The following is a 14,978-nucleotide window of genomic DNA, read 5'->3' on the forward strand; positions in this document are numbered from 1 at the left end:
AATGATTAATTACATATATTTTACTTAGTGTTTGGTTTTTCTTTATTTATATTTATTTATAGTCCGTGTTACTCTTACAATAAAATTTTCTTGTTATCTCTAATTAATTTTTTTGTTACCCGTAACCAAAGGAAAAAACTGAAGACAAAATATAATTCTAAATATTAGGATTTATAATTGTAAGTTTATTATTATTAGCTTTTAAAAACTACTATATATTTATTTAAAATGCAGCGCTTTCTATTGTCAATTTGAGAATCTTGCAGCTGTGAGTTACACAGAAGAAAGAGACAAGCAGTAAAATACGAGTAAATGCAAGGGTTTTTATCTATGCAAATATCTTTGCCTTGGTCGTTATTTTTATTTATGTCAAAAGTTTCCAAAATATTATTTGCTGCAAGTTTGCATGGCAATGAGGAGCTGAGGATATTTTGTGGGATATGAGTTGAAAAATAGTATGTATGTAATTAACAAATACATTGCGGCTTTTTAGCTGACATTAATAATGTACACATATTTGGAGCAATACCTTATTTATATGTTTTTAAAAATAATTTCCTTGAGCAGCTATATCCTTTAAACAGAACTCAAGAATTTTGTATGTCACTAACGTTATATAACTAATCGTTTAAACGTTTTGCAATATATTTTAATGTCATTGACTTAACAAAACCTAACTTATTTTTAATCAATCATTGAAAAAAGTTAATTAATAGTTGTAATTTACCCAACATTAACAAATTTTAAACGGTTTTCGACCATTTATAAATTATAGTTTAAGGTTTTATGTGAATAAAAAAATACTTTCTAAATTATTCTTAGTTCTACTTATCTTTGTGGCAGTTATTTTCAGACAGGAGATAAAATTTGCTACATTTCAATGATTTGCAAAACAATTATAGGTGTAGTGTATTTACATCAGTACAGTATATAGTAATTGTCAACTTTAGGGATGCCACTTTTAAAAGAAGGCTAATGCCCGAATTTATTCAGTTCCTTATTTTATTTCTAATTGTAATATCTAGCTGTATTCAGATATTTACAAGAACTTATGTAATTAGAAATTTTACGTATTTTGCCCTGGCCACATGCGAAAAACTGTATTTTCTGGTTAAAGGATGGTAAAAATTATTGTTAATATTACATGTAATGTAAATATAGTGATGTAAATTTGTTTTGTGCTTTAATAGTGTAGCAAAGATTTTTCAGCATTGAGAAATCCCTGATCCTGTTTTCACCACCCTTCTGTTCACTTAATTCTAGCTGCAACCTAAACCTGTGGTTTTCCAGACAACCCTAGGTGTACAATGTAGCCAAGACTGTTTTCTAAATGACAGATGTGTTCAATGAAAGTATGTAACGAAGTGTATCAACACTGTTTTCACCCCGAATTGTGCCTAATTAGGGTTGAAAACCAAGTACTTACATGAAAAAAATATATAATTCAGTTATTTCCCCCCTGTCCCTCTTGTGTGGGAGAAAATTATCTACACTAAAAAATTACCAAAAATAGTATTTGTAGATAAAAAAGTTTTTTTTCCTGCAATATGAACTCATTTTGGAATAGAAGCCATGTGGATTGTTTGGTCAGTTGGTTTAATTGCCACTGGGGTGGAACCTGGATTGTTTTCGTGAGGTAAACGTGGCACATATTTGTGTGTTTACATGAGGTACTCCCATTTTTCTCCCATCATTTCTTCATCATCATCATCGACAACAACTGCTTCCAGCCTACGGCCGGGTCAGCCAAGTATAGTTCCTCCATCTTGCTCTGTCCGTCCGTCATTCCTCCTCCTTCACTCTGTTCATTCTCCTCTCTCTCTGTCCTGCACTCCTCTCACTGTCTGCTCTTCCCACCGCCTCCTTGGTCTCTCCTGGGGCCCTCCTCCTGGGCACTTTCCTAGCCAGCCTCTCTTTACCGATTCTCTGGACGCTGCCATACCTTCTCATCACTTGAGACTGGAAAAATTAGCGCTTTGGATGACCTCTAGTCTAGGATAGACTCCATAATCCCCTACACACTCGGTCGAATGCCACCTGCTCATTGGCTACTGACTTTGTGACACCTGTCAACTGGGAAGCTTGCCGATTCGTTGCTTTTTTTGGTTGAAGGGTTTTTCATTGGCTCAAAGTCCTTCAGATACACTGTGAACCAATCAGAGAAAGCAATATAAAGGTACAGTTGTTTGGATTCTGTCATATCGTGGAATGAACCTGCAAATTTTTCCTGTCTCGCCTCGTAACTCCCGCCATTTCTCACATGGTTACCCAGCACAGTCTTACAGACTGCGATGCCGACGAGACATGAATCTCTGCAGCAGTGTCGTAGCCAGGATTTGTGTATGGGGGGTGTTAAGAAGCATGCCCCCCCCCCCCCCCCCCCCGTATTAAAACGGGGGGTCCGGGGGTCCTCCCCCGGGCAAATTTGGATTTTAAAGTGTAAAATAGTGCTATTTTAGCAGTTTTCGGTTCTTAAATTTAAATATTGTAATGGTAAAAACTTTATTAATTTTTAATATGAAATTTGTTTGAGTGATGAATAAGAAATTTAATTAAAGATTTGGTGCTAAGGGGGGTGGGGGGGTAGGTTTGAACCCCTAAAACGCCCCCCTGGCTACGCCCCTGCTCCGCAGTGCAGTTGAAGAGTGTGATGCCGGCGCGCCTGGTTGCAGTGCCGGGCGACGGGGGGCCATGGCCGGCGTGTGTGGAGCCCTGGACAGGCTGTCCCCCGGCACGCGCAGGCGCTTCTTCGACGGCTTCATCAACGTGCTGAGGAGCAGCGTGGGGCGGAGCGTGTACCGCCAGTTCCTGCGGGAGTACTTTGAGGAGGAGAACAACCTGGTGTTCTGGGAGATGTGCGACGACATCATAGAGCACTACGAGGCCAAGGACATGGAAGCCCGGTAGGCCGTCCTTCTCGTCTCTTGGACGGGGGAGAATTACAATTCCTACTGCATTCTAAAACAATTGTGCGTTCAGAAAACACTCATATCGAGAAAATATCGAAATGCACGCAAATTATTGAAATTAGCTGTCAGAAGTAAATTACAGCAATTTCAGTAAGTTTCCACCAATTTTTAACTCGATAAACTACATTGTTTCCTCGGACTTCGTGGTTTTTTTACTACCACAATGTTGGAGCAAAAACACCAATTTTGCGAGAGACATTAAATGATTTGTACAGTTTTAAAAGTCCCTGACATGTCCCAAGGACATGGATGCTCGGTAGGCCGTCGTTCTCCTTGTCTTGAGGACGGGGGAGACGTGATTGTCCTGCAAAAATTACAATTCCTACTGCATTCTAAAACAATTGTGCTGAAAGCCTTTACAAAGCCCTAACTTAGCGGATCCTGGACATGGCTTCCAACTGCCAGGACAAGATATCAAGAGGTAACGGGGAGGGGCTGAATTTAACAAGCCCTTCAAAGAGCTGAGCAACAACAGCGGGGCAGGGAGGAGGAGGGAGGGAGAGGCCGTTGACGCCCCGGCGCGCTGTTCGAAAGTAGCGGGACCTGGCCGCTGCAGTGTGTTCAGAAAACACTAAAATCGAGAAAATATCTTAACTCACGCAAATTATTGAAATTAGCTGTCAGAAGTAAATTAACAGCTATTTCAAGTAAGTTTCCACCAATTTTCAACTCGATAAACTACATTATTTCCTCGGACTTCATGGTTTTTTTGCTACCACAATGTTGGAGCAAAAACACCATTTTACGAGAGACATTAAATGATTTGTACGGCTATAAAAGTCCCTGACCTACCCTAATCCATCACTTAGACGTGCAATTATATATAAAAAATAATAATGAAAGTCAGCAAATTAGTGCTTAATTTTCCCACACAGTTTGCATAGTTGCTTCCAGTGCATGTATGTGACAATCAAAAAATGTCACATACAGTCTGTGACAGGGTGCAAATGAAGTAACATACTCATGCTACAGGAAAATTACATTGTTATCAGGTAATAAGAATAATTGGAACAATGCACCGCCACCTTGACACAACTAGAGGCGTAAAAGTATTTATTCGTTACAATAACAATTAGTACTCGTCACTATCGTATTGTTACGTTACTCGTTACTTCTGATAACCTCATAACATGCTATGTTACGTTAGAGCAACGAATCGAGTCGTATTGGCGTACGTGTACAGTATGACGTTGCGGCGTTGCAACATTCGTAATTTGTAGAAAACATTTTTACACGTTACATACCAAACTGCGTAAGGTGCATTTTTTTTTTTCACTTTTCCGTATTTTGAACCAGACTTGTGTTTTAAGGCATTCTAAATTTTATTTTGATTTAATAGGTAAAGTGTAGAACTACAATTGAACTGTTGACGGAATCTACTAAATTAGCGAATGGATTTACTATTTTGAAATTTTTAACCGTGAGCTTATGTTATATATCACAATGACATCGCAATCCATTATGCGTCGATTATAATGAAAAAAAAAAGCAACAAATATAGGTGTCGACGATAATTATTTATACTAGGGAAAAATGTGAGTCACAAAATGCGTTCGTGTGTAACGTTTCGTTACTCGGTACTAGATGGGGGGGGGGGGGGGGGGGGGGGAATTCCAGTTTGTGGCATGTTTTTGTGCTCGGAATGGTTAGGTTAGGTTAGTTTAGTTTAGGTTAAGTTAGGTTAGGTTAGAGGGGATAACTTTCACGATTTTAAAGCAGAAAATAATATGAATTTTAAGAAATCGGAAAGGGTACCTTTCCAGTTTATTTTCTGCTGTGTCACTGTACAGAAAATCCTGAAAGGTACCCTTTCCAAGGGGCCAAGGGGATACAATTCTGTCGCCCCGGATGGCGCACCCGTCACTCGGTACCGAGTACACGCGGTGTGCCACAGCTGTAGACACGACACGAGCGAGTGTAGCGCGGCGTGGTTGCAGGGTGGCCGCCGCCAGGGACGTGCTGGCCTTCGCCGCGCACACGGACAACGCGGTGAACCTGGACGAGTGGCAGCTGCGGCGGCTGCGGGCGTGCCTGGCGCGGCCGGGCCGCGACGACACGGCGCTGCTGGAGGCGCTGCACGACGCCAGGAACACGGCCTTCGACTGGCTGGAGGAGCGCTACGCCACCTTCCTGGAGTGCTGCACGCCCGGCGCGCGCTGGTGACACGCCTTTCTGCCGCTGGGCCGAGTTCCGGTGGCGTCCGTACGGGTTCCCGCGGTCCGTGGTGTTGAGTCAGAACCTATCAGTTGAATAAGAAAGATTATAATGACATAGAGAGAGAAGTGGGAATTTGTGAAAACCCCTCTGAATGAACACGAAACCAAATATAGTCTGTGAGTTTTTTTTTTTAAGTACTTAAAGCAACGCTTTGTCTGTTTTTTTTTTCCGGTCGGAAATAGGCAGGGAAATGTCGGGATTTTTCGATAGACCCACCCGAATTTTGGTGGCAGTCCTGGCAGCTGCCTTCGTTGTTCTTCAGCACCGCGCTCAATACTTGCTTGTTTCATTCGTAAGGTGCAGTAACTTGTGCGCTGTATTGTATATATTGAATAATAACGTTGAAATCGTTCTGAAACACCAGTCCCGTGGCCAAGTCTGCGGCACACAAGCAGGTCTCGTCCGGACTTGTGTTTGTGATGTCTCGCTACGAGTCGGCAGAGTCGGTTTTGTGGCAGCTGTTTCAGCTCTTTAACGCTGTAGCAGTAGCACAGAAAATAAGTTTTTGTGGAACATGTGTTCGTCAAAAAGAATTTGCCCAAATTACTTTCAGCTTTGTAGGAATTCCGTTCCTTCCGTGCGCACGTATTGCTCATAACTATTTGGTTCTTGAATTCGTAACACACATATGATTCTTTTTAAATGTACATTAGTAGAGGTACTGACTAACATGTGCTTTATATTAGTATGAGATCTGAAAAAAAATTCCTATTCTCTAAATAAATAAAAGCTGCTTTGTTCTTTCGTGAATGGCGCAAATGAAACTTAACCTTTGTTAATAATAGTTTTGTTTATAAAGTATTAAACATATAGCATATTCGCCAAGAATATGCTTTATGTTAATATGCTAAATTATAGCATATTGCTATCATTTTTACCAAAACTGTGGAAACTACTATCGCAAACTTGTGTCTCGCCACTGGGAACAGCTTGGTTGTAAAACTACAGGTTCCTCCAACTTCTCTTCCCGGCGGCTGTCGGGGAAGCAACCTCCGCTCTCCCCCTCCCAGAGACCACAAGTCATCACAGCATTCTCGGCTTTCTGAACTAAAGTCGCGACACTTCACTCTTCTAACTTGCGGCCCCGTAAATCACTTACTGGCGAAAGTGGCACCAGAAAGGGTCCAGCAGATACGGAATGAATTTAATAGTTTAAATAATTTTCAAGTGCTATGTACTTACATTTTATGTAATTTCCAATCTGTAAAGTTTGGGCTCGCATGATATTGAGAGTGGCATTATTGTCAGGTAAATGTGGTGTGTTGTGTGTGTAGTTTGTGCTGTTTGCGTGACACTTTCAAAGAGTCTGAACACGTGTGTTGTGCCGAGTGGACTCCTCACAGCGTTGCGCTGCGGACGCCGTGGGACGAAGGCAGCCAAACTGAACAACCTGGAACACAGCTTCCGACATCCGTTCCTGCCGACGACTGCGTGGTGTTCAACTCTCACCTGCCTGTCTCGCGCTTGTCCCGAGTGGCTTCACCTCGGGAGAAGTTGTTTCACATTTTAACATTTAACACACATTTTTCTTTTTTACTGAAAGGAACATACTTGGCAAGACTTAACGTGTTCAGTGTAGCTGGAGAGACCGAACAGATCTGTGTGTTTTGGAAGCTTGTACTTTGTTTACTTTTGTTTGTACTTTGTGTTTCATGCTACACATTGTATTTTTTTATTATTATTGCACTTGTTTTTATACACAAATAAATGATAATTTTTTTTAATTTATAAATAAGTTGTGTGGTTATAGTTGTACACCTGCATCTTGGATCGTTTAGTAGCTCACAATCAGTAGTGTTGCCAACTACACAGATCAACCGTCGCTCGTCAGCGACATGCGCGTGATAAACTGTTAGGAGATTCGTGGACTCAGAAAGGTATCATGATGTCGTGTTGCTTACTTGCAAAACCCACGAGCAAGTGAAATTATTTTGTCAAAACTGATTTTGTATCTTTTCTTGGACTCTTATTTTCCAGTACAAAGACAGGTTAATGCTTATTCATCCAGGGTTTGTACGTGTCCTTAATATCCTTAAAAAGTCCTTAATTTGTTCCAATTGATTAAGGGCGTTTAAAAGTCCTTAATAAAGACTGATTACTTGCAAGTAATGGACAAATGTGAATATTTTAATGTTCTTTTGACCCCAACTTGACAGCGAACAACACCTTGCGTATGCCCAGTGCAGTTGGCAAATTGCAGGCCACGGGATTAAATTTTATGTATATAAAATATGTTGAATTATTTTTTCATAAATTGTATCTCACTTTTAAACTAAAAATGTATTTTATATCTTATTGTGAACTTTTGAAGTTAATATAAATTTATGATCATGTTAAATAGTTCGGGTATATAGTAATTCAGATACACTACTTGTGTTAGATAGATGTGTTCCAGAGATAATTCTGGACAATAAAGGCTTATCTGTAAGAGTTGAACCAACTAAATTATTTATGGATGGTGCATTAACAATTTATCATTGCTATTTGGTTGAGCTAAATTTGTGGTATTACAAATAGTTTTCTACATTTTGATATTGTTGAAGGTGGTGAAGTAAAGGGATGCTTAAAAACTCCTTGAGTTTTGGTTGCTCAAGAAGGTGTGAACCATGTTATAACAAATCTCTTTCATGTCAGACTTTAGTTATTCAATTTCTTTGTTCAACATCTGACTCCCCTCTGTCCTTTCCGTTCAGTGAGACTTCGTCTGCGAAGTGGCGGTGCAGTGATTCAGGTGTTTGTGTAGAGAGTTTTTAAAGTCTTTCAGACAGACTTTCCTTGTAAAAACTTAAAGTAAATGTGATGTGACTCAGAGTCCAAGATGTAGGATAAACATCAGACGTGGTTCCGTCTTCGACAAGAACTGGCTGTGTATCTTTCTGTTGAGACGATCCGAGGGTGTTGATCCTCGATGATGAAGTCGACAAACAAATCTAAAACATAGTCTGATTTTATTATAAACATAGTATGGAAATTCTGTAGATCAAGAAGCACACAATGTATCCAAACATTACGAACATAAATGATAGGCTTCCTTGCTAGAACAACTAACAAAGTCAAACACTGTACAGGCTCGTGACAGTATAAATAAGTATGAACTGAAGCTTCTGCTCTATGTGAGCCAACGCTGCGATCGCACTGTGAGGCGGCTACACGAGGAAGCTGCGAGGACTTGTGCGTGTGTGTCTTCGGGGCTCGCAATAAGTCCACCTGCGGAGCTAGCTGCCCCTGCCACGACGCGCCAGAACCATGCTTGCCAACGTGTGAGATTTACCTGCAACATTGTTACTGTACGATTGTGCTGCCATATCTGTTATTTTACTGGTTTTCAGACATTTTTAATCATTAAAATAAATTTTGGATGAGTTTGGTATCGTATCAATGATGGATAGTGAGGTTAAAAAAAAAAATTCACCTGTGTCGTCTTGTTTCTCCATCGGCTGCTACAAGCCAATCGTGTAGTTTCAATTTTTTTGTTTATCTTTTAGGCTCTGAATATTGGACATCAGTATTTGTCTTAAGTCTTTGAGTGAATTAGGGTGCAAAATGGCAGTGTTGCAGTTACATAATTCATTGTTTTATTTATCTTGTATAAAACTTAAAGCTTAGTGCTTCGTGAATAACTATTTAGAGATGAGTGTGTTGTGGTGTCAGTACAAATATATTCATGTTTACTTCATGAGCATTCAGAACCGTGTATGTGCAAGAGTTTCCGTATATTATTGAGTGTGATAGAGGTAATGCGTATGCTTTCTGTACAATTTGTCCTTGTGATATGAACATTTCACACTGCAGGGAAAAAAACATCAAAAATCATGGCAAAACCACAAGAAAAACAATAGTAATACAAAAAGGGACAAATAAAAGAAAACATTAAATTCAGAATTATTTTGTGAAAAATGAAAAAGTGAATAATGTCATTAGAAGTGTGTGTGTGTTCGTGCATTTCACTGTCAAACATAGCTTGCTAAGAAATCATTACTCAAGCATTTTTCTTAAGAAAAACATAGCTGGTACAAAAGTGTTGTACATAATTAAAACCTGGATACGAACAGATGATTTCAGTTGCTGCAATATTGTGTAAAGTAATATTAGATTAGCGTGAACTGTGAAATTTACAGAGCAGATTTTTTCAGGTCATTTATTTGTTTTAATTTTTTTTTCATGAACATATTTTGACTCGGTAGATAGTGTAAAGTGTACAATGTTTAGTCATTTGTCAGTTTCAATCGTAGAGTAACCCAATTGCAATTTTTTTACATACACTAAGATTGACAGTATAAATTTTTCTGCTGGATTGTAAATTTCGAAAGTTGGCAAGTATGCGTCTCGAGGGAGAAGGGAGGGAAATGGTGCGAGAGAGAGAGTTGAGTTTGCACAGTTGCCGCTCACATCACAGGTCCCTCAGAGTCTGGCTCTGTGAGCGACTGCCTGCTACGACAGACGTCTCCGAGCTGATCCATGTTGAAACTCGCCTGCAGTGCGCCCCAAAACAACCCCCTGTCATCCCTACGTCTTGGCTGTGATTGGTGAGACGTACTTGCCACGCTCGTCTCGTCAAGCGAGACAGCTAGAAGCGGCAAGGATGAGCTACAGTGGTTTGAGAAACATCCTGACATTCAGCTGTCTCGGTACACGAGTCGTGAGAAGGGTTTTCGGAAGATCGGCATCAACATTTAAAATTAAGGCTCGGTGTTTTCAGGAATGTTTTCTTGTGTCAAAGAACAGTTCTTACGCGTGGGTTATGAGGCATCGTAGCGGTCTTGGAGGTATGTAGCTAGGCCAAGCACAGACGGAGTCGTGTGTTGACATCTGTCAACATGTTTGTTGAGTCCACAACTAATTCTTGTATATTTTCCCTGCTGCGATCAATAGCATTAACGATGCTGGAATGGTTCCTTGCTATCGGTCGCAGGCAGGTGTGTGTAATACCGAGCATGTGTATCTTTATAATCTGTCGTTTCTTAATGAATGTGCTGTTATTTAAAAACGGTAAAAGAATACAAATAGCATGCATTTCACAGATTCATTTAATAGTACAGTGATGAAAGTTGAATGAACCGGAAACTAATTTAAAGTAAAAGTTTTTGTTCATGCTACAATGTTCCAGTTTAAAAAATTCATTGCTGTGCAAACACTAATGATACCTCAATGAAATGTTTTTAAAACTATACATATTTATTTTCTTTGCTCTTGAATTGTACAGTGCATGAATAAAAAAACTTTTTACTCTGCACGGGAAATTAAATCTCTTACTTGTAGTAATAAAATGTGAAATGTATCTGCCATAATTATTCACAGCAGCCTGAACTATGAGGAGGCCAGATTAACACAAGTGAGATATGTTTAACTTATTCTGCAACATGAGCACTCCTCTGCAGTATATCACCCACTGGGTCATGGCTGCCTGCACTCAAATGGAAAGAATTTAAAAACAAACTGTAGGAAAAGTGGTTATATACCCCACTCCCCCTTCCCCCCCCCCCTCTAAATAAAAAGAAGTCTGAGCTCATCATGTGAACACACTCTTGTGGGGCCCCGGTGATAATCGAAGCTGAACCTCCTTGATGCCCGGGTAAGAATCTAGGCTCCATGTACGAGTCACTTCTTGAGACGTCAATCATATTTTGAACATAATTAAAAAAAAAAAAAAAAAAAAAAAAACTTATTGAAGATTGCCAGGGTAAAACCTATTTGGGCAACTTACTGCCTTTTTAATTAACATGAAATAACTGGCTGGCATCCCTTCATGTGTTAAGCAGGTAGGTAACGTAGGTACTTTAACTTATAGTATTCAATGTCAATTCAATAGTTTCTTTTATATTTACACATACTTTACAATTTACATATTTCTATATTATAATGAAACACTCCAGCACACTGTGTTCTTTTGCTCACATTTACAATTGATAAAATAATGTTACTCAAAGTAATAGAAAGCAGAGGAGATTGATAATTAAAAGGTGAATTTAAAAAACCTTACACTTTAATAATATTATACTTTACAATGACTCTCTGGGAGAATAAATATAAAGACTGGCAATAAAAGTCATTTAATAATGTATTTCAATTCATAACATGAGTAATTTAAAGATAATGTAATAATTCCTGGCCAGATGGTAGTTTACAGCAGGCACGACTATGTTAAGCAAATACTAAAATAATACACCTCTACCTCGTTCATGTTCTCCTGGTAGAATGAGAACGAAATGGCTGAATAGACGTCGTGTTTCTGGTATGTGCTGCTGCTGCCATCTGTCGAGTGTTTTTGAACTAGTGATACACCTCTCGCTCGCTCATGCTTCCCTGGTAGAATGAGAAAATAATCGCTGGATAAATGGTGTCGTTTTTGGTAAGTGCTGCCATCTGTCGAGTGTTTTTGAACTAGTGATACACCTCTCGCTCGCTCATGCTTCCCTGGTAGAATGAGAAAATAATCGCTGGATAAATGGTGTCGTTTTTGGTAAGTGCTGCCATCTGTCGAGTGTTTTTGAACTAATGGCTACCTCCTCCTCGCTCATGTGCGCCTGGTAGAATACAATTGAAATGGCCGTGCAGACCAGGCGGACGTGAAGCCGCTTTTTATTCCTTCTTTTCTTTCTTCTTCTGTTTTTTCAAATTCCAATATGGCGGACGTTTGTTAATAATTTTATCAGCCTGCTTTCTTTTTTTATTAATGACTGTAGTTAAAGCTATTCGCAAGAAAATTAGATCAAAATATTACTGGTTAATTAAATATATTTATATATGGGAAATGTTCCGAACGAATGAATCATCATAATATGAATGATATTATAATAGTATAAATATTTCTCGCATTTAACCTGCAATACAGGTACAACTCATATATTTATAAACAAATGGAGTTATATTAGTACGTGTAGAACACTGATATCATCCTTATATTTTGGCTTCTCTTCCTACTCCCCCCCCCCCCGCCCCCCCCAAAAAAACCCTGATATGCTACATCATATTTCAATCATTTCTTGGATAGATGCTGTGTATTTTTCACGTGATGAAATGATTAGATAAATTGCTGTCAGTTTTGTTTTTCATAATAATTTGATAAAAAGTAGCATTGTCTCTGTTGTGCTAACAAAGGAGTTAATGCATTGACGCCTACCGTCGGTGCTCTTATGTCGCACAGGTCATTATGCCCCGTAGCGTACGCCACAAGTGGGTACTATCTGGGTACAGTCTGGTGCAGCTCAGTGCTGGTAGATAGCTGTCCGCACGGCTTTAAGGTATCCATGTGATCCTCCACCGTGCCAGGTGGAATTCAATCCGCTAAATGTAGTTCCCAAACTAAGTTTTTCTTCAATTATTAATTAATAATTAAAATCTGATCACCACTTGTCTGTCATAATTAAAGTTTATTCTGCCCTAATCGTTCCCTCGCTCTTTCTCTCTTCTCTCTCTTTTTTGCCATCTTCATTATGCTCTCTGTGTGTATGTGAGAGAGAGGCTGAATTGCAATAAAACTCTGCCCTAATCGTATTTGTGAATAGTTGCTAGGGGCAAGATTTATACAGAGAAAATGCATGGTGTGGCTCTAAAGCAACTGCAGAATCTGTTTACTTAGTACTGGCTTCTCTGACTCGCAAGTCTGCCGACCCTGGCCCAGCTGAATCGCTGCAGATCTCGACGGCTGATTCCCGGTCGTCACGAACTCAGACTGGCCCCACACACTGAAGTCATCTGCACCGCTGCAGATGTTTCCAAGGAAACAATAAAATGCAATCAAGACAGGAAAATATAAATAATGATTAAAAATGTGTGGTCTACACCAGAATTGTCTAGAAACAAAATATTCGACGAGAAAATTATTAAAATGGAGACAACTCTTATTTCAAAAATTCTGAAGTTAACTAATGCCACTGCGGGATGTTGTTACACAGCATTATAAGATACATGAAATATGTGCAGCAATTACAATGTAGATCACAAATGAAAATAATATTCGCATACCTAATACTCCACAGCAGATAAACATCACGCCAACTGGCTATTACATCCACACTGCAGTGGATGACAGAGCACCAAAAGACACAGTAATCCTGTACCATTCCAACCATACTTACCTGATAGTACCGAATTACACATTTCAGGTGGAAAATCAGTGATACCACAATTAATACAACTTTACACTTGAGAAATCAGTTTTATTTTCATTGTACATGAATTTTTTTAACAACACTTCACACCAGACAGTTACATTCTCAACAAAGTTTGTAAAATTTTTAGTCACATAAAAAAAAAAAAAAACGCATATATAACAAAGATCTTTGATACTGAATATAAGTTGTCTTATATTTTAAGTTCATGATCAAGCACATAACATTTAATATCTAAACATATATAAATATATACATAAATTAATTCAACTGCAGACAGTACACCCGGTCTGACTAAACATTTGAAAACACAAATTATTTTACACCAACATAACAGCGATTTTAAAACTAAAACCAACATTAAATAAAACAATATACCAAAACTTTGCGATAAAACATTTTAAAAAAATCTGTTAACAAAGCATATAGCCAACAAAATTAGAAAAACTTTTTTTTATATAGAAACTCTTTTGCTGGTAACCAAATTCTCAAGAAAGTCCATTTGTAATAAATTAAATTTTTGCTTTGATTTTTACGGAGTAAATAGCCACAATATATAAAAACGACAGTTTTGTGAACTGTGAAACTTAATTTCTCAAGCTGTTCCAATTGGCTGCCAACAACATACATTTAGAGTTACTCTCGCAGGAATGTTGCTTCTAAGAACTTTATCTCTCTGGAAAATGCATCATCCGTACTGCCTCAGATATCACAGTTACGATATTGCCCTCATCTCGAGACTGATCAGATTCGCTAAAATGTCGCGAATGGTGGGAAACAGTCAAAATGTCCCCAGGAAGTCTAGAGTATATCTCCCCCCTCATTATTTAAGTCCTAAGATATGTTCCACATGATTATGTGGTTTGAACTCTGAGAAGAGCAGTTCTTGAAATGTACTGCATTTTTGATAAAAGGAAGAAGAAGAAAAAGGCAGTGAACTAAACAAGTTAGTTTGTTAAGTAATACAAATAATATCAGTGGGAGATTTTTGCTATCTGTGTTTGCACTTGTTTGTTTTCGTTATCTCGACAAAGAATTTGAAGATAAAAACGTCGCAGTTATCCGCCCCGGCAGAGCAGTAGCGACCACGCAAACGAGCGACTACAGACTCCGTGGTACACTACACATCACTGACACTACACACAACGCAATTGTGACCAAATTCTATTTGAAGATAACCGTATCTCATGTTGAGCTGGACTCTCAATGATACGTCACGTTCGTCCGTCCACCACCCATTGGTCCATCAACACGCCGAGCGATCACTATGTTCCGCATTTCCATCCTAGTACTTTTCCATTTTGATACCCCCAACAGACTAGAAGGCTTAAATTGTCGTGAAAATTTCTCTTGTACAGGAAGACTGACTGACGATCATTTAGGTTAAGCACATTTAAATTAGTTTTTTTTTGCTCCGATACTTATTTATCTATTTTCAGATTGAACATAGTAATTAATTACAGTTGTACGTCTCGGTCGATTTTCTTACCAAATACAAAAGTTTTAAATGGGTTCTAACACACGTAAAAACATGTGATGAACTTCAAAACCTTGTAAGATAATAAAAGTAACCCACAATACTTGCAAATGTTTTGGAGGTTGCAAATTTATCTGTCTGCCCATTAGACCTCGGGGAAGCTTTGACGGACAGACGGACGGGTGAAATTTCCTGGGCCTTCCG

General features: G+C 38.9%; 1 protein-coding gene across 2 annotated transcripts; it reads left to right on the forward strand.

Annotated features, from left to right (window-relative positions):
• Window positions 1–319: 319 nt before the first annotated feature.
• On the forward strand, window positions 320–6,918 carry LOC134541221 (uncharacterized). Of its 2 annotated transcripts, none has more exons than XM_063384473.1 (3): window positions 320–455; window positions 2,673–2,903; window positions 4,907–6,918. In XM_063384473.1, the coding sequence occupies exons 2-3, from the start codon at window positions 2,692–2,694 to the stop codon at window positions 5,130–5,132; spliced, it is 438 nt and encodes a 145-aa protein (XP_063240543.1). In that variant the 5' UTR covers window positions 320–455; window positions 2,673–2,691; the 3' UTR covers window positions 5,133–6,918. The 2 variants fall into 2 exon arrangements, with proteins under 2 accessions (XP_063240543.1, XP_063240544.1); XM_063384474.1 differs by having other exon boundaries at window positions 327–459.
• The last annotated feature ends 8,060 nt before the right edge of the window (window positions 6,919–14,978 follow it).

The sequence above is a fragment of the Bacillus rossius genome, chromosome 18, assembly GCF_032445375.1.
Source record: "Bacillus rossius redtenbacheri isolate Brsri chromosome 18, Brsri_v3, whole genome shotgun sequence".
In the NCBI taxonomy this organism is placed as follows: Eukaryota; Metazoa; Arthropoda; class Insecta; order Phasmatodea; family Bacillidae; genus Bacillus; species Bacillus rossius.